Genomic DNA, 25,223 nt, shown 5'->3' on the forward strand with positions numbered 1-25,223 from the left:
GCAGGATTAAAGCCCAGCTTGCTTAAAGTGCAGATCTCGGCACTCAGCTGTTGTCTAGATACACCCCTTGCAGAACATAGATGGATTAGATGTTTCCTAAGGGCAGCTTCTAGGTTGAGACCTACCTTGAGACAGTCTCTTCCGCCATGGAGTCTAAATATAGTCTTAGAAGGTTTATGTGACCCCCTTTTGAACCAATCGATCTTATATCTGAAAAATTTCTCTCTCTCAAGGCAATATTTCTCCTGGCCATAACCACAGCTCGCAGATTAGGAGAAATTCAGGCATTATCTATTAAAGAACCATACTTAAGGATTCTGGATGATCGCATAATCCTGAAGCTAGATCCAGCCTTTTTACCTAAGGTGGTCTCAACCTTTCATAGAGAGCAAGTGCTAACACTTCCTTCATTTTGTTCCTTTCCCAAGAATATACAGGAGAAGAGATTCCAGTGCCTGGATGTTAGAAGAACGATTCTAGCCTATCTTGACAGAACAAGTTCTTGGAGAAGATAGAGTAATTTATTCATCCAATTCGGTGGGAAGAATAGAGGCCTGAAAGCTTGAAAACAGACGTTGGCACGGTGGATTAAAGAAACATACAGACTTCAGGAGAAGACCTGTCCTCTAAATTTGAAGGCGCATTCTACTAGAGCCATGGCAACTTCCTGGGCAGAGAAGGCAGATGCTACTATTGATCAGATTTGCAGGGCTGCAACCTGGTCTAACTTCCTAACTTTTGCCAGACATTACAGACTAGATGTGTTGGCCAGCCAGGACTTGGCCTTTGGGCGGAAGGTCGTCGTCGCCCCCCCCCCCAGGAGATTAAGTTGTTAGTTCTCCATGGGTGCTGTCATGGAGGGATGTCCTGGAAATACTGGTTTACTTTACCGGTAAATCCTTTTCCAGGAGTCCGACATGACAGCACCCCATATTACCCTCCCTGGTATATTGGTTCCAACCTTAATGGCAGTGTGAATGTAACATTGTTATTTAAATAAAGGAGTTGGATCCTATCCGGTGTAGTAATTTGGAAAAACACTGGAGGGTGGGAGGGGGCAGGGTGCCTTTTAATCTCTCTCGCTTCCTGTCCCTACAGAGACCAATAGGACAACCTCCATGGGTGCTGTCATGTCGGACTCCTGGAAAAGGATTTACCGGTAAAATAAACCAGTATTTTTTAGTCTGGAGCACTGACCTAGATCCAAACAGGGGTTCCCGAATTTTATGGAAGTCACATATGACTGACCTCAAGCATAGCTTTCCTGCCCAAAACAGTTCTACACATTTAGGCTGTGCGGCCGGTCTATCTTCTCCTTCAAGAATGTACAAATTGCACGAACGGATCCACTCGTGCATACTTTGGTTGAAAGAGTCTTGTTCGGTAGTTTGTTTGGTAGATCCTATTTGCCAAACCACATAGTAAAATGACACGAACAAGCCTTTTTACTGAGGGGTAACAAAGTTTTTGTATATGGGCCATAATCCTAAGGCAAAAGGCTGGCAAACAGGCCCCTCCAAAACCCAGTGGCGAGGCTCTTTCTAGAGGATTAGATTTTCTGCGGTTCTGTCCTATAATGTCCTTATGGAGATATGGTATAAAACACTGGGAAATGTTATTATGAGGGTAATATTTGAAGTCAGTTTTGCTTGAGTCTTTGCTGATGTACTTTTATGCCACATTTATCAAATGCTGCATGCTTGATACATTTCTCTTACCCTTAAACCTAACAATTTTGTCTAGAAAAGCTACTCCAGTTTTCCTACTCCACCCTCCTACTGGAGTGAGATTGCAACTTTTTGGTGACTTTTTTTTTTTTTTTTGTGATAAATCTTAAGTGAAAATTGTTAACATGGTTAACCACAACCACTTTCCCACCCATATTTCAGAACAGGAGTGGGTGCAAACCTGACATATCTCACTTTATGTGGTAATAACTTTGGAACGCTTTTACTTAACCAAGCCATTCAGATTGTTTTCTCGTGACACATTGTACTTCATGATAGTCATAAATTTGAGTCAATATATCTCACCTTTTATTTATGAAAAAATCCCAAATTTACCCAAAATTTAGAAAAATTCGCAATTTTCTAAATTTCCATTTCTCTGCTTTTAAAGTGATACCTCATAAAATATTTATTACTTAACATTCCCCATATGTCTACTTTATGTTGGTAGCATTTTGGAAATGTCTTTTTATTTTTTTGGAAGGCTTAGAAGTTTCAAAGCAATTCTTAAAATGTTTAAATTGCCAAAACCCACTTTTTAAGGACCAGTTCAGGTGTGAATTCACTTTGTGGGGCTTACATAGTGGATACTCCCATAAATGACCCCATTGTAGAAACTACACCCCTCAAGTTACTTAAAACAGATTTTACGAACTGTTAACCCTTTAGGCTTGCCACAAGAATAAAAGAAAAATGGAGATCAAATTTTTACATTTCACTTCACTTTTTTGGCAGATTTTCCATTTTAATCCAATTTTTTTTTTTTAACACATCGAGGGTTAACAGCCAAACAAAACTCATCATTTATTACCTGTGGTGATAAACTGCTGTATGGGCACACGCAGAAGAAAAGGAGCGCCACATGGTTTTTAGATGCCCCATTTGAAGCCCCCCTGATGCACCCTTACAGTAGAAACTCTCAAAAAGTGACCCCATTTTGGAAACTAGGGAATTTTTTGATCATTCATTATAACACTTTATGGGGCAAGGTGACCAAAAAATTGGTTGTTTTAGCACAGTTTTTATTTATTTTTACAGCGTTCACCTGAGTGGTTCGGTCAAGTGACATTTTTATAGAGCAGACGTGGCGATACCTAATATTTATACTTTTTCTTTGTTTATTTGTTTTACACAATAATAGCATTTTTTTAAACAAAAAAAATAATGTTTTAATGTGTCCATGTTCTGAGAGCTATATTTATTTTTTTTAAATGATTTTCTTATGTAGGGGCTAATTTTTTGCGGGATGAGTTGACGGTTTTATTTGTACCATTTTCTGGGACATACGCCTTTTTGATCACTTGGTGTTGCACTTTTTGTGATGTAAGGTGACAAAAATTGCTTTTTTTGACAGTTTTTTTTATTTTAATTTTTTTACGGTGTTCACCCGAGGGGTTAGGTCATGTGAGATTTTTATAGAGCTGGTTGTTACGGACGCGGAGATACCTAATATGTATACTTTTTTTTTTACTTTAACGCAATAGCATTTTTTAAACCAAAAAAATGATGGTTTTTGTGTCTCCATGTTCTGAGAGCTATAGTTTTTTTTTTTAGTTTTTTTTTTAGCTATTTTCTTATGTAGGGGCTCATTTTTTGCGTAATCAGGTGACTGTTTTATTGGTACCATTTTGTGGGACATACGCCTTTTTGATCACTTGGTGTTGCACTTTTGTGATGTAAGGTGACAAATGGCTTTTTTTTGACAGTTTTTATTTTTTATGGTGTTTATCGAACTGGGTGGATCATGTGATAAATTTATAGAGCCGACCATCATGGACGCGGCAATACCAAATATGTCTTATTTTATTTTATTTCTATTTTTAACTTTTTTTTTTTTTTTTTTTTTTTTTTTTTTTTTTTATCCCTTACTTGGGGATTTTTTGTATTATTTTTTTACATGTGAAACTTTTTCATTTTTTTTTTTTTTTTTTTTACTTTTTATTTTACACTTTGCATCCCCCTTAAGGTCATACAAGACCTCTGGGGGACATTTAACTTTACCTTTTCTTTTTTTTTCCACTATTGATTTCTCCTGTAACTGGGGCTGACATAGTAGCCCCAGTTACAGTGGAAATACACCCGCCAGAGAGGGGGAGCAGGGCTGATCAAGGTCTGTAGAAGACCTCACAGCTTCTGCACTCTTCCTGCACTGTATACACAGCGCTCGGTGAGCGCTCTGTATGCAGCGATCTAGAAGGCAGGGACTGTCCCTGCCTTCTCTAAGGGTTGCCCTGCTGTCACTGATAGCGGGCTGCACGATTAGGGTGCAGCTGCGATCTCTGAATGAACGTTTTAAAACGTCCATTCAGAGATCGAGAACCGCCTCCCGGACGTTTATAGTCTATGGGCGGACGGGAGGTGGTTAAAGGGAAAGTTGTTTAAAGGAATTGTTTCACATTAGTGCTGTTTCACACGTCGACCATCAGTTAGTTTGCGTGTGGACTCCCACCTGGCCAAGTTGCTAGCTGTGCAGTTGCTACTATACCACCTAGTTGTAATAAATGTGGCACAGTTCTGCACCTTCATCCAAATGTAATTCTCTTCTATAGTACTACTTCTGGCCAGCTATCCATAATCATCATCAGTTATTTGTTCTCCTCCTCCTCCACTTTGCCGTTAGTCATCAATAATTTAATGCATGGCCAACTTAGAGTGGGTTCAATGTGTTTAAAACACTTCTAGCACAACAATCCCCTTGCAAGGGATTTGTGATTTCTTTTCTCATCCACTATACCTTGGATTACATTTATAGAATTCTTGTTTCTTGCTCAATCTCAATCCCAGAGCTGTGCTGCACCCAACTCAAAATTTGGTTCTCAGAAACTGTCAGCTTCTGCTTAAAAGATTATTCTGCATGGTACATGGTTAATATGGCAAGTAGGTAACTGTCCCTTCATATAGTTTGAGAATGGCCCCTTTATATACAATAGGTGGATAATTAGAATCCAGTTGTTGCCAGATGGCTGTCTCCTGAAGAGAAAAGGAGAGTTTGCATGAGTCTGATCTGCAAACTACATTTTCTGTAGGAAAAGGACAACCACCTAGCAACCGTGTCCATCCCACCATCCCATTTTAGGCTACCCATTACTCTAAGAATTGAATTCACTTATAATAACAAATTACATTGAGGTTGCATGTTACATTATTTCTAACTATAGAAACAGATATGGCAACTATCTGTAGACTGAAGGGTGATTTAAGAAAACATTTTTTTTAGATAATTTTGGTAATTTGGGGGCATTTTCTATCACATTACAAGCTTCTGTATGCTACGATGGTACACTAAATTAATATTGTGTATATTTTAGAAAACGTCTGGGACTGAGCTCATTCAACAGCAAATTAACTTTTTGTACAAAAGAGACACTAGTATTTTCCATTTTCAGTTAAGGCTGTTTGTAAAAGTCCAAACAAAGTAGTAAGTTAAGAACCAGGATAGAAAATGGAGTACACGGAGAGACTTTAACCACCTCCGGACCGCTGTACGCACAGACGCGTCCTGGAGGTGGTTGTTTCATTCCGAGTGGACGCGCCGGCGCGTCTTCTCGCGAGACGCGAGATTTCGGTCACAGCCGGCCCGCGCATGCGCATCGCGGGCCGGCAAAAGTTCGAGGAGAGTTGCATCAGCAACCTGCCAGCCAATGATCGTCGCTGGCAGGTTGCTGATTTTTAAAAAATCGAATCACAAACCAGATAACAGATCATATTAGTAAATATGATCTGTTCTATGGCTTCTCTGCTCCTGTGCTGGTCCTTTTCGTCGGTTGGATCCAGCACAGGAGCAGACTTCACAGTGAGTACACCAAACAGCACACCTTAGCCCCAGATCACCCCCCTGCACCCCAATTAACCCTTTGATCACCCCTTTGATCGCCCCTGTCAATCACTAGTGAAAGGAAAAAAAGTGATCAGTGTAAACTGTCACTTTTTTTTTTTCACTGGTATTGGCTGTTAGGTTTTAGGGATAGTTTAGGCCCCTTGGTTAGGTAGTTAGCGTCAGTTAGCGCCCACCCCACCGCACCGCAGTCACTTTTATTCGCTGATTAGCGTATCGCTAATCAGCATTTGTACTTTTATAGTATCTGTAAGTGATCAAAACTGATCACGGTCAGATCTATAATAGTATTAGTGTCACTTTAGTTCGCCCTCCACCCAAAACGCAGTGTTTGCCCGATCAGGCCTGATCGGTCGCCCACACGTGCGTTCACCCACGCCCGCCCCACCGCAGTGACAAAAAATTATTATTTTTTGATCACTGCACATTCACTTTACACGCACTGCGGCGATAAAAAAATCAGTTTTGATATTTTTTATCAACCGCAGCGGCCTCCGGTACTTCGCTAGCCTCCCCTTTGTAAGACAGGTTTGCTTTTTTTCTTGGGTAGTCTCAGGGAATACCCCTAAATTTAGTAGTCCAAAATGTCAAACAGGGGGTATTCTTCTGAAGAGGCCTACAGGATTCTGACCCAGTCGGATGAGGAGTGGGAACCCTCATCTGACGAATCTAGCGGGTCAGAATATGAACCTGTAGAAAGCAGTGGCTCTCTGACCCAAAGTTCGGACGAGGAGGTTGAGGTCCCTGGCAGCACCAGGCGTACCCGGCCCCGTGTCGCTAGACCACAGGTTATGCAGGATCCGCTTCAAGAGCAGCAGAGTGGGGCTGTCGCTGCCGGATCACGTGGTGAGGCATACACCAGCAGCGCAGCCCTTCCTGGACCTAGTACCAGCACTGCCGTACAACCTGGTGAAGTAGCGAGCACCAGAAGGGCAGTTGAAGCTGGTACGGTGGCACGTGCAGTAGTTACCCCGTCGCAGCCACCGCGCAGACAGGCCCGTAGACCCCCTAGAGTCCCTGAGGTGCTGGCAAACCCTGATTGGCAGTCACCAACTTCAGCCGCACCTGTAGTTCCCCCTTTCACCGCCCAGTCTGGAGTTCGGGTTGAGACGGCTCAAATCGCTTCGGCCCTGGGATTTTTTGAGCTGTTCTTGACTGCGGAGCTCTTGGACTTAGTCGTGGCAGAGACCAACCAATATGCCACACAATTTATAACCGCAAACCCGGAAAGCTATTATGCCCAGCCTTTCCGGTGGAAACCAGTCCAAGTTTCCGAACTTAAAATTTTTCTGGGCCTTCTCCTCAACATGGGCCTGACAAAAAAGCATGAATTGCGGTCATATTGGTCCACGAACCCAATTCATCACATGCCCATGTTCTCTGCTGCTATGTCCAGGACACGATTTGAGACCATCCTGCGTTTTCTGCATTTTAGCGACAACACCACCTCCCGTCCCAGAGGCCACCCAGCTTTTGACCGGCTCCACAAAATTCGGCCCCTCATAGACCATTTCAACCAGAAATTTGCAGATTTGTATACCCCTGAGCAAAACATCTGCGTAGACGAGTCCCTAATACATTTTACCGGGCGCCTTGGCTTCAAACAATACATCCCAAGCAAGCGTGCCCGGTATGGGGTCAAATTGTATAAGCTCTGTGAAAGGGCCACAGGCTATACCCACAAATTTCGGATCTATGAGGGAAAAGATCAGACCCTGGAGCCGGTCGGTTGCCCTGACTACCTGGGGAGCAGTGGGAAGACAGTCTGGGACTTGGTGTCACCCTTATTCGGCAAGGGGTACCATCTTTATGTGGACAATTTTTACACAAGTGTGGCCCTCTTTAGGCATTTGTTTCTAGAACGGATTTGCGCCTGTGGCACCGCGCGAACTAGTCGCGTGGGCTTCCCCCAACGGCTTGTAACCACCCGTCTTGCAAGGGGGGAGAGGGCTGCCTTGTGTAACGAAGAACTGCTCGCGGTGAAATGGAGAGACAAGCGTGACGTTTACATGCTCTCCTCCATTCACGCAGACACGACAATCCAAATTGAAAGGGCAACCCGTGTCATTGAAAAGCCCCTCTCAGTCCACGACTATAATGCGCTCATGGGAGGGGTGGACTTCAATGACCAGATGTTGGCTCCCTATTTAGTTTCCCGCAGAACCAGACGCTGGTATAAGAAGGTGTCTGTATATTTAATTCAATTGGCGCTGTACAATAGTTTTGTTCTCTACAGTAAGGCTGGGAGAACAGGATCCTTCCTCAAATTCCAGGAAGAGATCATCGCGAACCTCCTTTACCCAGGAGGTTCCGTGGCCCCATCCACCAGTGTAGTTAGCCGTCTACACGAGCGACATTTCCCCAGTGTCGTTGCTGGTACCTCAACCCAACCGCCACCCCGAAAAAAATGTCGTGTCTGTAGCAGGAGTGGAATAAGGCGTGACACCCGCTATTTCTGTCCTGACTGCCCTGACCACCCTGCCCTATGCTTAGGTGAGTGTTTCCGGAAGTACCACACACAGGTACACCTAGCATAGGGATTGCATCTCACAGGACAGGCACACAGGGCTATTAGGGCCCTTTTACTCACAGCTGCTGCAAACCTCTCCTTTCACCTGGGATAAAGTGCATAACGTACTTCGCCACATCTTTGGGCGATTTGCGCTTTGCACATTGTCCCATGGGGAAGGAGAGGTTTGTTCTATAAAGGTAAAAAAAACTAAACAAAAAAAAAATTACCGGTAAGTAAAAAAGTTACAAAAGTTAAAAAAAGTTAATATGTTCTGTTCTAAAGTTAATAAAGTTATTGCTTTGCGGCCTGGTTTTTTCTTTTTTGTTTTGTTTTTTTTTACCTTTCAGGTGGACCAACCGATCGACTAGCTGCAGCACTGATGTGCATTCGGACAGAAGCATTGTGCTGCTGTCAGATTACACGCAAGTCGGTGTATGCGGCGCTGCAAGACGAGATTTCTCCTCTGCAGTAAAAGATACGTTTGCCGAGGCATATGAGCTGAGGAGGTGGCGGTGTTCATATACTTTGGCAAACACTTTGTATATATAAAAAAAAAAATCCCGGCAATGATTTATTCATCCACATCGATTGATGTGAATGGAGAAATCGGGTTTGCCAGGGCATACGAGCTAAGTGGGCATGGATGTTGGGCGGAGCTCCTATGTCCTGGCAGACGCCTTTCCCCTCCTTTTTCTTTTTTTGGCAGAGATTTTTTCATCCACATTGATTGATGCGAATGAAGAAATCTGTGCCGTTCATTTTTTTCTTTCAGCCCAGCGGCTGAACGGAAAAAAAAAATCTCATTACCTGTATGCTCAATATAAGGAGAATAGCAGAAACTCCTAATGCTGGGCATACATGTAATGATTGCGGAGACCCTCAAATGCCAGGGCAGTACAAACACCCCACAAATAACACCATTTTGGAAAGAAGACACCCCAAGGTATTCGCTGAGGGGCATATTGAGTCCATGAAAGATTGAAATTTTTGTCCCAAGTTAGCGGAAAGGGAGACTTTGTGAGAAAAAAAATAAAAAAATCAATTTCCGCTAACTTGTGCCAAATTTTTTTTTTTTCTATGAACTCGCCATGCCCCTCATTGAATACCTTGGGGTGTCTTCTTTCCAAAATGGGGTCACATGTGGGGTATTTATACTGCCCTGGCATTTTAGGGGCCCCAAAGCGTGAGAAGAAGTCTGGTATCCAAATGTCTAAAAATGCCCTCCTAAAAGGAATTTGGGCCCCTTTGCCCACCTAGGCTGCAAAAAAGTGTCACACATGTGGTATCTCCGTATTCAGTAGAAGTTGGTGAATGTGTTTTGGGGTGTCATTTTACATATACCCATGCTGGGTGAGATAAATATCTTGGTCAAATGCCAACTTTGTATAAAAAAATGGGAAAAGTTGTCTTTTGCCAAGATATTTCTCTCACCCAGCATGGGTATATGTAAAATGACACCACAAAACACATTCCCCAACTTCTCCCGAGTACGGCGATACCAGATGTGTGACACTTTTTTGCAGCCTAGGTGGGCAAAGGGGCCCACATTCCAAAGAGCACCTTTCGGATTTCACAGGTCATTTACCTACTTACCACACATTAGGGCCCCTGGAAAATGCCAGGGCAGTATAACTACCCCACAAGTGACCCTATTTTGGAAAGAAGACACCCCAAGGTATTCCGTGAGGGGCATGGCGAGTTCCTAGAATTTTTTATTTTTTGTCACAAGTTAGTGGAAAATTATGATTTTTATTTTTTATTTTTTTTACATACAAAGTCTCATATTCCACTAACTTGTGACAAAAAATAAAAACTTCCATGAACTCACTATGCCCATCAGCGAATACCTTGGGGTCTCTTCTTTCCAAAATGGGGTCACTTGTGGGGTAGTTATACTGCCCTGGCATTCTAGGGGCCCAAATGTGTGGTAAGGAGTTTGAAATCAAATTCTGTAAAAAATGACGAGTGAAATCCGAAAGGTGCTCTTTGGAATATGGGCCCCTTTGCCCACCTAGGCTGCAAAAAAGTGTCACACATCTGGTATCTCCGTATTCAGTAGAAGTTGGGGAATGTGTTTTGGGGTGTCTTTTTACATATACCTATGCTGGGTGAGATAAATATCTTGGTCAAATGCCAACTTTGTATCAAAAAATGGGAAAAGTTGTCTTTTGCCAAGATATTTCTCTCACCCAGCATGGGTATATGTAAAATGACACCCCAAAACACATTCCCCAACTTCTACTGAATACGGAGATACCAGATGTGTGACACTTTTTTGAAGCCTAGGTGGGCAAAGGGGCCCATATTCCAAAGAGCACCTTTCGGATTTCACTCGTCATTTTTTACAGAATTTGATTTCAAACTCCTTACCACACATTTGGGCCCCTAGAATGCCAGGGCAGTATAACTACCCCACAAGTGACCCCATTTTGGAAAGAAGAGATCCCAAGGTATTCGCTGATGGGCATGGCGAGTTCATGGAAGTTTTTATTTTTTGTCACAAGTTAGTGAAATATGAGACTTTGTATGAAAAAAAAATCAAAAAAAAAAATCATCATTTTCCACTAACTTGTGACATAAAATAAAAAATTCTAGGAACTCGCCATACCCCTCACGGAATACCTTGGGGTGTCTTCTTTCCAAAATGGGGTCACTTGCGGGGTAGTTATACTGCCCTGGCATTCTAGGGGCCCAAATGTGTGGTAAGGAGTTTGAAATCAAATTCTGTAAAAAATGACGAGTGAAATCCGAAAGGTGCTCTTTGGAATATGGGCCCCTTTGCCCACCTAGGCTGCAAAAAAGTGTCACACATCTGGTATCTCCGTACTCAGTAGAAGTTGGGGAATGTGTTTTGGGGTGTCATTTTACATATACCCATGCTGGGTGAGAGAAATATCTTGGCAAAAGACAACTTTTCCCATTTTTTTATACAAAGTTGGCATTTGACCAAGATATTTATCTCACCCAGCATGGGTATATGTAAAAAGACACCCCAAAACACATTCCCCAACTTCTACTGAATAAGGAGATACCAGATGTGTGACACTTTTTTGCAGCCTAGGTGGGCAAAGGGGCCCATATTCCAAAGAGCACCTTTCGGATTTCACTCGTCATTTTTTACAGAATTTGATTTCAAACCCCTTCCACACATTTGGGCCCCTAGAATGCCAGGGCAGTATAACTACCCCACAAGTGACCCCATTTTGGAAAGAAGACACCCCAAGGTATTTCGTGAGGGGCATGGCGAGTTCCTAGAATTTTTTATTTTTTGTCACAAGTTAGTGGAAAATGATGATTTTTTTTTTTGATTTTTTTTTCATACAAAGTCTCATATTCCACTAACTTGTGACAAAAAATAAAAACTTCCATGAACTCGCCATGCCCATCAGTGAATACCTTGGGGTCTCTTCTTTCCAAAATGGGGTCACTTGTGGGGTAGTTATACTGCCCTGGCATTCTAGGGGCCCAAATGTGTGGTAAGGAGTTTGAAATCAAATTCTGTAAAAAATGACGAGTGAAATCCGAAAGGTGCTCTTTGGAATATGGGCCCCTTTGCCCACCTAGGCTGCAAAAAAGTGTCACACATCTGGTATCTCCGTACTCAGTAGAAGTTGGGGAATGTGTTTTGGGGTGTCATTTTACATATACCCATGCTGGGTGAGAGAAATATCTTGGCAAAAGACAACTTTTCCCATTTTTTTTACAAAGTTGGCATTTGACCAAGATATTTCTCTCACCCAGCATGGGTATATGTAAAAAGACACCCCAAAACACATTCCCCAACTTCTACTGAATACGGAGATACCAGATGTGTGACACTTTTTTGCAGCCTAGGTGGGCAAAGGGGCCCATATTCCAAAGAGCACCTTTCGGATTTCACTCGTCATTTTTTACAGAATTTGATTTCAAACTCCTTACCACACATTTGGGCCCCTAGAATGCCAGGGCAGTATAACTACCCCACAAGTGACCCCATTTTGGAAAGAAGAGACCCCAAGGTATTCGCTGATGGGCATAGTGAGTTCATAGAACTTTTTATTTTTTGTCACAAGTTAGTGGAATATGAGACTTTGTAATAAAAAAAAAAATAAAAAAAAAAATCATCATTTTCCGCTAACTTGTGACAAAAAATAAAAAGTTCTATGAACTCACTATGCCCATCAGTGAATACCTTAGGGTGTGTACTTTCCGAAATGGGGTCATTTGTGGGGTGTTTGTACTGTCTGGCCATTGTAGAACCTCAGGAAACATGACAGGTGCTCAGAAAGTCAGAGCTGCTTCAAAAAGCGGAAATTCACATTTTTGTACCATAGTTTGTAAACGCTATAACTTTTACCCAAACCATTTTTTTTTTACCCAAACATTTTTTTTTTATCAAAGACATGTAGGACAATAAATTTAGAGCAAAATTTATATATGGATCTTGTTTTTTTTGCAAAATTTTACAACTGAAAGTGAAAAATGTCATTTTTTTGCAAAAAAATCGTTAAATTTCGATTAATAACAAAAAAAGTAAAAATGTCAGCAGCAATGAAATACCACCAAATGAAAGCTCTATTAGTGAGAAGAAAAGGAGGTAAAATTCATTTGGGTGGTAAGTTGCATGACCGAGCAATAAATGGTGAAAGTAGTGTAGGTCAGAAGTGTAAAAAGTGGCCTGGTCTTTCAGGGTGTTTAAGCACTGGGGGCTGAGGTGGTTAAAAATTATATCCAGAAAAGCATCCTGTATTTTGGAAAAAAATGGAAGTTCAGATATAGGCTGTTAATATGCTGTTATATGATAAAAAATGCTAATAGTTGTATCTCTTTTAAGATGTAAAATAAGGATTGCATTGTTGTTTAATTTGCATGCACCATTTTGTATTAATTGTGTTTATCTCACTTTGCAGCTTCCAGTAATAGATTCTTCTGAGGAGCCTTCAACTGACTGTATACCACAAAAGCGTCTCAAAATCAGGTATTTGAATAGGATAAAAATGTAGTCCATGTGAATTATGATTACATAAATTCATACCTAAAATAGATGTAGGTACAGCATATATGTTGGAGTATGGTGAGAGTAGTGCTTAAATGGAGGTTATAAGACAAAGTAGGTTAAAAAGGGGTTGTTAGTGGGGGGGGGGGAGCAACAAATGTTATAAAATAATAATAAAAACTCCTCACCTCTTCAGTTCCTCACAATCCAACACAGATGTTCTGTCCCCAATCCCCCGCCGGTAGTGTGGCACTTGACTGCTGAGACCACTATTTGAATGCAGTGGTGCATCATCATCATCACTGGCAGCTTGTATACAAAGACCATTCGGTATTGCACAAGGAACATGCATAGGATTAGTAGATGATTGACGAGGTGAATTTTTTTTTTTTTTTTTGTGGGTAACCCATTTTTAATGCTTTGTTTCAGGGAATTCATATGGTGAGATGACATAAAACCTTCTGTTTCTGAATGACAGATTTTCTGTAACAAATCTCTGAGCACATTCTGTAGAGACCTTTGGCTTAGGAACTGGTGCTCTCTTGAGATCAGACTTCACCAATGTTAATATCTGCTATCTGTGATATATTAAAGAGGGAGCGATAGTATGTTTGACTCTGACTATTTATTTATTTTTTTAATTTTTTTATTTTAGCTCCCAGGCTAGCACATCTTTACCAAGTGCTTCTGTCACAGTACAACCAGCCTTAAAGTCTCCAAGGACAAGTACCGCATCTGTGGGGAAAACTTCTATGTCCACAGAGGATGAGTTTGATGAGCTGATGTGGGAAATTTCTGATGATAAACTAGAGGCTGAATTGGAGCTTGATTCAAATAAAGATGAAGATGCCCTTCTTCTGGAGTTATCAAAAATGATTGACAGCTGATCCTAAAATAATTAATATTGTAAAGATTAAGGACATGTAAATAAATACCGAGGCACAGTGGTGTATCAATTTTTATCGCAAGTTAGGAAAAACCTCATAATGGTTTGGCATCTAGCCTTAAATTGCGTTTACTCTGCTTAATGTAGATATTCATATTTTCTGATCTAAATCCCTAGCAAAACAAATATAAATTATTTTTAGGCAATTTATAACTACAAACCTTTATGTTCTGATGCTCTTGTTTTGCCTTTTTCAAGACTATTTTACTTGTATTTTTATCATTAGACTGAAACAAGTGATTTAATTTTTTATTTTTTTTATTCTTTTTTTATAAGATGAAAATTGACTTCCTTTCTATTGGAAATTTTGAATTGGAAATCAAAGTATTCAGAAGGGCATCTATGTTGCTACATTGGTGTGGTTTTTTTTTCGTAGAAATATTACAACTATTACAAATGCATCATTTGATGCAAAAGTGTCCGGAGCAGCGGTTACTATATTAGAAGTAAAACCAAGCTGTAATTCTTTTCTCAGGAAAAGCTTTTACTATTGAGTCATGCATTATTTTATTAAAGACAGGTTAAAGGAAACCTTTGACTATTTTTACTTAACCTTATTAGATGTACATATTTATATTTCCTAATTCAGTAAAAAAAGAAAAAAACAGCATTTTTATTTTATTGGTTAAATCACCTTGTGTAATGCACCATATTCATTTCTAATCTAATCAGAAACAGAATTTTTATTTTATTAGTTAAATCATGTAGTATAATGCGCCATATTAGTTGGCAGCATTTAGTAATTTCAATTTCTGTTACTTTCGTTTATGGGAGATTTATTTTTGAACAAGCTCAGGTATCAAAGATAAACTATTAGCAACAGATGAATATCTAGTGGAGGAGATGAAATGAAAGCTATATTTCTTCTTACTGCCATATTCATGTTCACTACTGTTCCATTTAATGTTCAATTTTGCACTGTATTTTTTTTTAAAAATCTTGTGTGATATTATTACAGTAAATACATAACTTTTTAATGCCTTTTTATTTTTTTTTATATTTTTTTTTTTTTGCTTCTCCCAACTGCCATGTTTTTGAATTGTTGTACAAAATATTGTATGTTGGTTGAAATAACTGAACCAAATAAAATTTAACTTTGCTATTTTCTAACATTCTCTCCACAGTTTAAGCTTATTTCCACAATTTCCTCAGAGTAAACATGGTTACATTTAACTAGCCCTTTCTGCAAAAAACCCTACATGTATGTTGCCCTAAACTTCTAGTGGGATTAAAAAAAAAAATACACACCCACTTGTATTGACAAAACATACACAATATAATTTTGTATAGATGGGGGTAACAAACTATCAATGGCAAAATACCTGGCCAGACTCTCATCGGAATACTGCAGTTTTTGCACTAATAATCCAAATGAATCAGAAATAATAAGAATATACAGTGAATTATATAATGTCATATATAAACAAAAATTGGTAGTAGATCCCTTTACTTACTCCAAGCAATCCTTCTGCCTAGACCCAATAAACACCACATTGACCCTCACTATCATCCAATATCTTTACTTAACTATGATTACAAATTATCTAAAATACTGGCAAACTGGGAGCAAACAATTGTACCACAAAACGTAGCCACGACAGAAAGGATTCACTCAGGGAAGAAATTTAATAAAAGCCGCCTTCCAGTGGTAGCAGCAACGGTAATAGCCCAATACCCCTCTAGTCCCATTATTATGCTTATGAGCTTTGACACCAGAAAGACGTTTGACAAAGTGCCATGACTTTTTCTGTATGCTACTTTGGAGCTTTTATACACTGACCAAAAATATAAACGCAACACTTTCAGTTTTGCTCCCATTTTGCATGAGCTGAACTCATTGTTCACAAATCTGTCTAAATCTGTGTTAGTGAGCACTTCTCTTTTGCCGAGATAATCCATCCCACCTCACGGGTGTGGCATATCAAGGTGCTGATTAGATAGCATGAATATTGCACAGGTGTGCCTTAGACTTCCCACAATAAAAGGCCACTCTGAAAGGTGCAGTTTGATCACACCGCACAATGCCACAGATGTTGCAACATTTGAGGGGGCGTGCAATTGGCATGCTGACTGCAGGAATGTCTACCAGAGCTGTTCCCTATGCAATGAATGTTCATTTCTCTACCATAAGCCGTCTCCAAAGGAGTTTCAGAGAATTTGGCAGTACATTCAACCGGCCTCACAACCGCAGACCGTGTGTAACCACACCAGCCCTGGACCTCCACATCCAGCATGTTCACCTCCATGGTCATCTGAGACCAGCCACCTGGACAGCTGCAGCAACAATTGGTTTGCATAATTGTCAGAAACCATCTCAGGGAAGCTCATCTGCATGCTCGTCGCCCTCATCGGGGTCTGGACCTGACTGAGGTTCATCGTCGTAACCGACTTGAGTGAGCAAATGCTCACATTCGATGGCGTCTGGCACGTTGGAGAGGTGTTCTGTTCACGGATGTGTCCCGATTTTCACTGTTCAGGGCAGAAGGCAGACATCATGTGGGTGAGCGATTTGCTGACGTCAATGTTGTGGATCGAGTGGCCCATGGTGGCTGTGGGGTTATAGTATGGGCAGGCGTATGTTATGGACAACGAACACAGGTGCATTTTATTGATGGCGTTTTTAATGCACAGAGATACCATGATGAGATCCTGAGGCCCATTGTTGTGCATTCATCCACAACCATCACCTCATGTTGCAGCATGATAATGCACGGCCCCATATTGCAAGGATCTGTACACAATTCCTGGAAGCTAGAAGCATCCCAGTTCTTGCATGGCCACCATACTCACCTGACATGTCACCCATTGAGCATGTTTGGTATGCTCTGGATGGGCGTATACGACAGCGTGTTCCAGTACCTGCCAATATTCTGCAACTTCGCACAGCTATTGAAGAGGAGTGGACCAACATTCCACAGGCCACAATCAACAACCTAATCAACTCTATGCGACAGATGTGTTGCACTGCGTGAGAAAAATGGTGGCCACACCAGATACTGACTGGTTTTCTGACCCCCATCCCCCTCCAGTAAGGCAAAACTGTGCACATTTCAGAGTGGCCTTTTATTGTGGGCAGGCTAAGGCACACCTGTACAATAATCAGCACCTTGATATGCCACACCTGTGAGGTGGGATAGATTATCTTGGCAAAGGAGAAGTGCTCACTAACACAGATTTAGACAGATTTGTGAACAATATTTGAGAGTAATGGGTCTTGTGTATGTAGAAAATGTTTCAGATCTTTGAGTTCAGCTCATGCAAAATGGGAGCAAAACTGAAAGTGTTGCGTTTTATTTTTTTGGTCAGTGTTTATTTTGACGCCACTGCAGCCAACAGTAAATACAAAGTAAACAGCAGCAACATGCACACCATACATCACAAAACTTCAAACTGGACTTTGGAACAGTGGAAACATGTCCTGTGGAGTGACTGCATTGTGCCGACTGTAACATTTGGTGGAAAAGACAGATAATGGTAGTGGGTAATTTTTTAAGGGATTGGCCTGAAATCTTGATGCTTTAGCATACCAAGATATTTTGAACAATTGTATGCTTCCAAGTTTGTGTAAACAGTTTGGAGAGGGCACATTTCTGTTTCAGCATGACTGCGCCCCAGTGCACAAAGCAAGGTCCATAAAGGCATGGTTGGTGGTTGGGTGAGTTTTGTGAGGAAGAACTTTACTGATCTGCACAGACTCCTGACCACCTTTTGAATGAACTAGAATAGAGATTGCAAGCCAGGACCTCTTGCCCACACAGACACCTTTAAGATCTTGTAGAAAACTTTCCCAGAAGAGTGGAAGCTGTTTTAGCTGCAATGGGGGGACCAACTTAATATTAAGGTTTATGGATTAGGAAAGCGCCAAATACTACTATAATACCACCTAATGTACAGGGTGGGCCATTTATATGGATACACCTTAATAAAATGAGAATGGTTGGTGATATTAACTTAAGGTTTGTGGCACATTAGTATATGTGAGGGGGGGAACTTTTCAAGATGGGAGGTGACCATGGCGGCCATTTTGAAGTCGGCCATTTTGAATCCAACTTTTGTTTTTTCAATAGGAAGAGGGTCATGTGAAACATCATACTTATTGGGAATTTCACACGAAAAACAATGGTGTGCTTGGTTTTAACGTAACGTTATTCTTTCATAAGTTATTTACAAGTTTCTTTGTTTACAGCCATTGACATGTCGCCGAGGTTAACACGTGAGGAGCGGATAGAAATTGTGTTGATGTCTGGTGAACGCAGTAACCGGGTTATTGCAGCAGATTTCAATGCAAGACACCCTACGAGACCACCCATCTCCCATGCTACAGTTAGCAAACTGCTTGCTAAGTTTCGTGAAACTGGTTCAGTGTTGGATTTGCCAAAATGTGGACGCACGAAATCTGTCTCTAATGAAGAAACATCAGTGGCTGTCCTAGCTTCATTCAGCAAGAGCCCACAGCATATCACTCGCCGCATGTCACTGGAGAGTGGCATTAGTCGAACATCCCTTCGGCGGATATTAGCTACTCACAAATGGCACCCTTACAAACTCCAGCTACTGCAGCATCTCAACGAGATCGGCGCACTGAATTTGCAGAATGGGCAAAACAAAAATTGGAACAGGACCCTCAGTTTACGCAGAAGATTTTGTTCAGTGATGAGGCAAACTTTTATGTGAATGGTGAAGTTAACAAACAAAACCACCGCTATTGGTCTGACACTAACCCACATTGGATAGATCCCTCCAAGACTGTTGGAACAAAAAAATTGATGGTATGGTGTGGTATATGGGGTACAAAGATAGTGGGGCCATTCTTCATCAATGGAAACCTCTGGATATGCGAAATTGCTACATGATGTGTTTCCCTCTTTATGCACTGAAGCTGGCACGTTCCCTGAGTTTTTCCAGCAAGATGGTGCACCACCACCTTATGGGTGTCAGGTCCGAGCATTCCTAGATCAACAGTTTCCTGGAAAGTGGATTGGTCGTCGTGGGCCAGTTGAATGGCCCCCAAGGTCTTCCGATCTGCCCCCCTTAGACTTTTATCTTTGAGGTCATCTGAAGGCAATTGTCTATGCTGTGAAGATACGAGATGTGCAGCACCTGAAACTACGGATACTGGAAGCCTGTGCTACCATTTCTCCTGCGGTGTTGCTATCAGTGTGTGAAGAGTGGGAGAAGAGGTTGCATTGAAAATCCAACACAATGGGCAGCACATTGAACACATTTTATAAGTGGTCAGAAACTTGTAAATAACTCATGAAAGAATAAAGTTACGTTAAAACCAAGCACACCATTGTTTTTCTTGTGAAATTCCCAATACGTTTGATGTGTCACATGACCCTCTTCCTATTGAAAAAACTAAAGTTGGATTCAAAATGGCCGCCATGGTCACCACCCATCTTGAAAAGTTTCCCCCCTCACATATACTAATGTGCCACAAACAGGAAGTTAATATCACCAACCATTCCCATTTTATTAAGGTGTATCCATATAAATGGCCCACCCTGTATATTTAAAAAAGGTGAGAGGTAAAGAGACATAAACATAGAGAAAAAAAGCAGACATAGACATAAAATTATAGAGGCAATAGAAGAAAAAAAAGAAATAATTATGATAGAGATATCAATACAGAAATGCATAGATAGAGAGGGTAGAGAAACAGAAATCGAAACTAATAGAGACAAATATAGCCATATAGATGGAGAGAATCAGATGCAGATATAGAAAAAGATAGACATACAGATAAAAGATAGCAAGAGACAAAAAGATGCAGATGGATATAGTGAGATAAAGCTAGAAAGAGAGGGGGGGGGGAAGGAATACAGAAAGACAGCTACAAATACAGAAGAGACAGAAAGGGATACTGAGATCCAGCTGCTTTATCAAGACCAGTACTTTATGCGACGATCTCGATACCCCCTGTGCTACCAGAGGACGTGTCTAATTTATGAGGAGGAGCAGGCCTAGTCAAATATTAGTTGCATCCTCCTGCGGTCCATGCGCCTAAACAGAAATGTATGGCAGCTGTAGATTTCTGTCTTGTGCCAGAAAACTGGTGAAAATGAAAATAAATTTGTTGTAGCTGCTAACCACACCCCTTTTGGAAAAGTGGTGAGGGTGGCATAAAAACACTACTTGCAGCAATATATTGTAATTGTGCCTAAAAAGTCGCAAACAAAAGATCTGCATCTTTTTTATGCCAGAAAACAGATGTAGGGAGATGATAAATCACCCCCATGGTGTTAAATAGAAAGACACAAATAGAGATATAAGAATTACAGCTGAGCAAATGTTTTGAGATTCAGTTAATTTCAGGTTCGCTGAATTTCTTAAAACGCTCAGCTCAGACCCAAATCGATTCTACCCAAATCAAATTTGCTCCATTTGCCCTGAAATAGACTCCTAAAAAAAAAAATCTACATTTTCTTAAAAAAGCTCTTGAATGCAATGACAGCAATAGCAAGCAATGTCAAAGTGACACTGTCATACATAACTAAGGCCAAGTTTCTCTGCAGACTGCCTGATGTTGTCGTTGAGAATCCTCATGTATTGCTCTTTTGTCATGGTGCCGTTTACTGTGATTAGGTTCCCTGGTCCATTGGCTGAAAAACACCCCCAAAGCATTAGGTTCCCACCACCATGTTTGACAGTGGGGATGGTGTTCTTTGGGTTGAAGGCTTCTCCTTTTTTTACTCCAAATGAAGGAAACCTCATTGTGACCAAACAATTCAATTTTTGTTTCATCTGACCATAACACAGAAGACCAGAAGTCGTCTTCTTTGTCCAGATGAGCTTTTGCAAAGGCCAAACAAGCTTTTGTGTGCCTTATCTGGAGAAGTGGCGTCCTCCTTGGTCTGCATCCGTGGAACCCAGCAGTGTGCAGTGTCCGTTGGATTGTCTGCCTTGAGACATTGCCACCAGCAGAGCCCAGATTCACCAGGATGGCCTTGGTGGTGATCCTTGGATTCTTTTTCACCTCTCTAACTATCCTCCTGGCCAGCACAGGTGTCACTTTTGTCTTTCGACCACATCCTCTGAGATTTTCCACAGTGTGGAACATCTTGTATTTTTTAATAATACTTTGCATTGTAGCCACTGGAACTTGAAAACATTTAGAAATGGCCTTGTAGCCCTTTCCTGACTTGTGAGCAGCCACAATGCGCAGCCGCAGGTCCTCACTGAGCTTCTTTGTCTTAGCCATGGCTGTCCACAAACCAACTGCAGAGAGCTGCTGTTTTTTACCTGTTGAGTTGATTAAAACAGCTGTTCCCAATTAATCTGGGTAATTAGGATGCTTTAGAACAGCTTGGACTATTTGGAATGGTATAGAACTTTCGATTTTCCCACAGACTGTGACAGTTTGTGAAGGGTATGAATAATTTTGGACTGGACACTTTTTGCTGAAATGTAAATAAAAGCTGAGAAATGTCTTTTTTTTCCACAGTAATGCCTCTTGTACATCGTCTTATTATCTTTTGGGAGACACCTATGTCATTTCTCGTCAAAAAATTACTTGCTGGTTGAATAAAAGTAACGAAGTCAAAATTTGCCAGTCGTATAAATGATTACGGGCAGCACTGTAGAAGCAGTACTCTTGCCTGCCTGACCAAGAGTCACAGCACACCGCCTTGGCCACACAGAGTGCTGTCCGCATCTTTTGCGGCCCCATTGAAGTTAATAGGTCCGCACCCGAGCCTCAAAAAATGCGGCTCAGATGCGGACCACAAAAACGGTCGTGTGCATGAGGCCTTAGCCAAAAGTGACTTTGGACATATGTAAAAGTGGAGTAAGATGTAAGTGTAATGATAAATCTGGTCCTGCATTTTTATGCAGCCACCACTAGGGAGAGCTCAATGTAAAGAGATTATTACTAGAGATGACGGAATTTCCACTTATGAAATTCGTTCACACTTCGTTTGTTGGTAAAAGGTGAATTGCGTTATGGATTCCATTATCACGGACAATAACGCAAGTCTATGACGGAATGCATAACGGAATGCCTTTAAGAGGCATTCCGTCATAATAGAAGTCTATGGGCTGCAAAACGGATCCATCCCGTTTTCCTTTATGCAGGAGAAGGACTCTCCTGCATAACGGAAACGGGATGGATCCGTTATGCAGCCTATAGACTTCTATTATGATGGAATGAATAATGGAATGCCTCTAATGGCCATCATAGCATTGCGTTATGGTCCATGGTAATGGAATCTATAAAGCAATTTGCCTTTTACCAACAAACGAAGTGTGAATGAATTTCATAAGCTGAAATTCGCTCATCTCTAATTATTACAGACTCCATTGCAGTTGTATTAATTCCTATTCACTGCGCTCCTCCTAGTGGTGGCTACAGGCAGCCAACCAGCTTTGTGATAGAAGAGAAGCAGATAATTTATCAATGTATTTTTGGCAGTTTTCTGGTATACATAAATTAAGAATATGGTGTTCAGAATAAAAGTCGGTTACAGTCAATGAGGCCAAAGGCAACTTTTTTTTTAATTACAATTTTATTTAATAAAATTTCTTCCACTTGATTAACCCCTTAAGGACTCAGCCCTATTTCACCTTAAGGACTTGGCCGAGGCCGTTCTGAGATTGTTTTTTCGTCACATATTTTACTTCATGACACTGCTAAAATTGGGTCAAAAAAGTAATTTTTTTTTTTGCATAAAAACATACCAAATTTACCAAAAATTTTGAAAAATTAGCAAATTTCCAAGTTTCAATTTCTCTACTTCTATAATACATAGTAATACCTCCAAAAATAGTTATTACTTTACATTCCCCATATGTCTACTTCATGTTTGTATCATTTTGGGAATGATATTTTATTTTTTGGGGATGTTACAAGGCTTAGAAGTTTAGAAGCTAATTTTTCTGAAACCCAATTTTTAGGGACCAGTTCAGGTCTGAAGTCACTTTGCGAGGCTCACATAATAGAAACCACCCAAAAATGACCCCATTCTATAAACTACACCCCTCAAGGTATTCAAAACTGATTTTACAAACTTTGTTAACCCTTTAGGTGTTCCACAAGAATTAATGGAAAATAGAGATACAATTTCAAAATGTCACTTTTTTGGCAGATTTTCCATTTTAATAATTTTTTCCAGTTACAAAGCAAGGGTTAGCAGCCAAACCAAACTCAATATTTATGGCCCTGATTCTGTAGTTTACAGAAACACCCCATATGTGGTCGGAAACTACTGTACGAGCACACGGCAGGGCGCAGAAGGAAAGGAATGCCATACGGTTTTTGGAAGGCAGATTTTGCTGGATTGGTTTTTTGACACCATGTCCCATTTGAAGCCCCCCTGATGCACCCCTAGAGTAGAAACTCCATAAAAGTGACCCCATCTAAGAAACTACACCCCTCAAGGTATTCAAAACAGATTTTACAAATGTCGTTAACCCTTTAGGTGTTCGACAAGAGTTATTGGCAAATGGAGATGAAATTTCAGAATTTCCATTTTTTGGTAAATTTTCCATTTTAATACATTTTTCCCAGTAACAAAGCAAGGGTTAAGAGCCAAACAAAACTCAATATTTATGGCCCTGATTCTGTAGTTTTACAGAAACACCCCATATGTGGTCGTAAACAGCTGTACGGGCACACGGCAGGGCGCAGAAGGAAAGGAATGCCATACGGTTTTTGGAAGGCAGATTTTGCTGGACTGGTTTTTTTGACACCATGTCCCATTTGAAGCCCCCCTGATGCACCCCTAGAGTAGAAACTCCAAAAAAAAGGCCCAATTTTAGACTACGGGATAGGTTGGCAGTATTGTTGATACTAGTTTAGGGTACATATGATTTTTGTTTGCTCTATATTACACTTTTTGTGAGGCAAGATAACAAGAAATAGCTGCTTTTGGCACCGTTTTTATTTTGTTATTTACAACATTCATCTGACAGGTTAGATCATGTGATAGGTTGTCACGGATGCGGCGATACCTAATATGTATACTTTTTTTTATTTATGTAAGTTTTACACAATGATTTCTTTTTTTGAAGCAAAAAAAAAAAATCATGTTTTAGTGTTTCCATAGTCTGAGAGACATATTTTTTTCGGTTTTTGGGCGATTACCTTGGGTAGGGTATGATTTTTGCGGGATGAGATGACTGTTTTATTGGCACTATTTTGGGGTGCGTGTGACTTTTTGATCGCTTGCTATTACACTTTTTGTGATGTAAGGTGACAAAAAATTGTTTATTTAGCACAGTTTTTATTTTACATTTTTACGGTGTTCATCTGAGGGGTTAGGTCATGTGATATTTTTATAGAGCCGGTCGATACGGACGCGGCGATACCGAATATGTATAATTTTTTATTTATTTATGTAAGTTTTACACAATAACAGCTTTTTTAAAACAAAAAAATGATGTTTTAGTGTCTCCATATTCTGAGCCATATTTTTTTTAATTTTTTGGGCGATTGTCTCAGGGGCTCATTTTTTGCGGGATGAGGTGACTGTTAGATTGGTACTATTTTGGTGGGCAAACGCCTTTTTGATCGCTTGCTGTTGTACTTTGTGATGTAAGGTGACAAAAAAATGGTTTATTTAGCACAGTTTTTTTTTTATGGTGTTTATCTGAGGGGTTAGGTCATGTGATATGTTTATAGAGCCAGTCGATACGGACGTGGCGATACCGAATATGTATACTTTTTTTTTCCCCTATTATTTACCAATTTTTTTTAACTTTATTTGGGGAAAATTACGTTTTTGTTTTTTACTTGAAACTTTTAATTTTTTGGGGGGAAAACGTAATTTTTTCAACTTTTTTTTTCACTTAATTTTTTGTCCCACTTTGGGACTTGAACTTTTGGGGGTCTAATCCTTTACAAAGCATTCCAATACTTCTGTATTGGAATGCATTGGCTGTATGAGTAATGCTGTGTGTATTACTCATACAGCTTCCAGCCTGTGAGATCCAGGGGGCTGGATCTCACAGGCTCTTCACCAGAAGGCAGCGCGATGCCTTCCTTAGACATCGCGCTGCCTTCCATGCTATCGGGTCCCCCCCACAGCCCCATGGGGACCCGATGGCACCGCCGCCTGCACAATAAAAAGCCGCAAACCGCAGGTCTGAATTGACCCCCCCGCGCAATTAGCCACATTCTAGCTTTGGGAGGACAAAGCCTGGGTCTTTCATTTTAAACCCTTCCGTATTACAGACATTTTATGAGGCTTAATGTATACTCTGTTTTCCTAAATGAAAAGTCATGTGTTTTG

The 25,223-nt window shown here is 40.7% G+C and overlaps 1 protein-coding gene across 1 annotated transcript in view; it reads left to right on the forward strand.

Moving 5' to 3' along the window:
• The window catches only part of ZC3H11A (zinc finger CCCH-type containing 11A), a 231,292-nt gene extending 216,185 nt beyond the window's left edge, over positions 1 to 15,107 (forward strand). The window contains exons 16-17 of the mRNA XM_040422208.1: positions 12,964 to 13,031; positions 13,705 to 15,107. Of these exons, the coding sequence (XP_040278142.1) occupies positions 12,964 to 13,031; positions 13,705 to 13,936 (300 nt within the window). The 3' untranslated portion in view covers positions 13,937 to 15,107. The remainder of the gene's footprint in view (positions 1 to 12,963; positions 13,032 to 13,704) is intronic.
• The last annotated feature ends 10,116 nt before the right edge of the window (positions 15,108 to 25,223 follow it).

This window comes from Bufo bufo, chromosome 3, assembly GCF_905171765.1.
Source record: "Bufo bufo chromosome 3, aBufBuf1.1, whole genome shotgun sequence".
Lineage (NCBI taxonomy): Eukaryota > Metazoa > Chordata > Amphibia > Anura > Bufonidae > Bufo > Bufo bufo.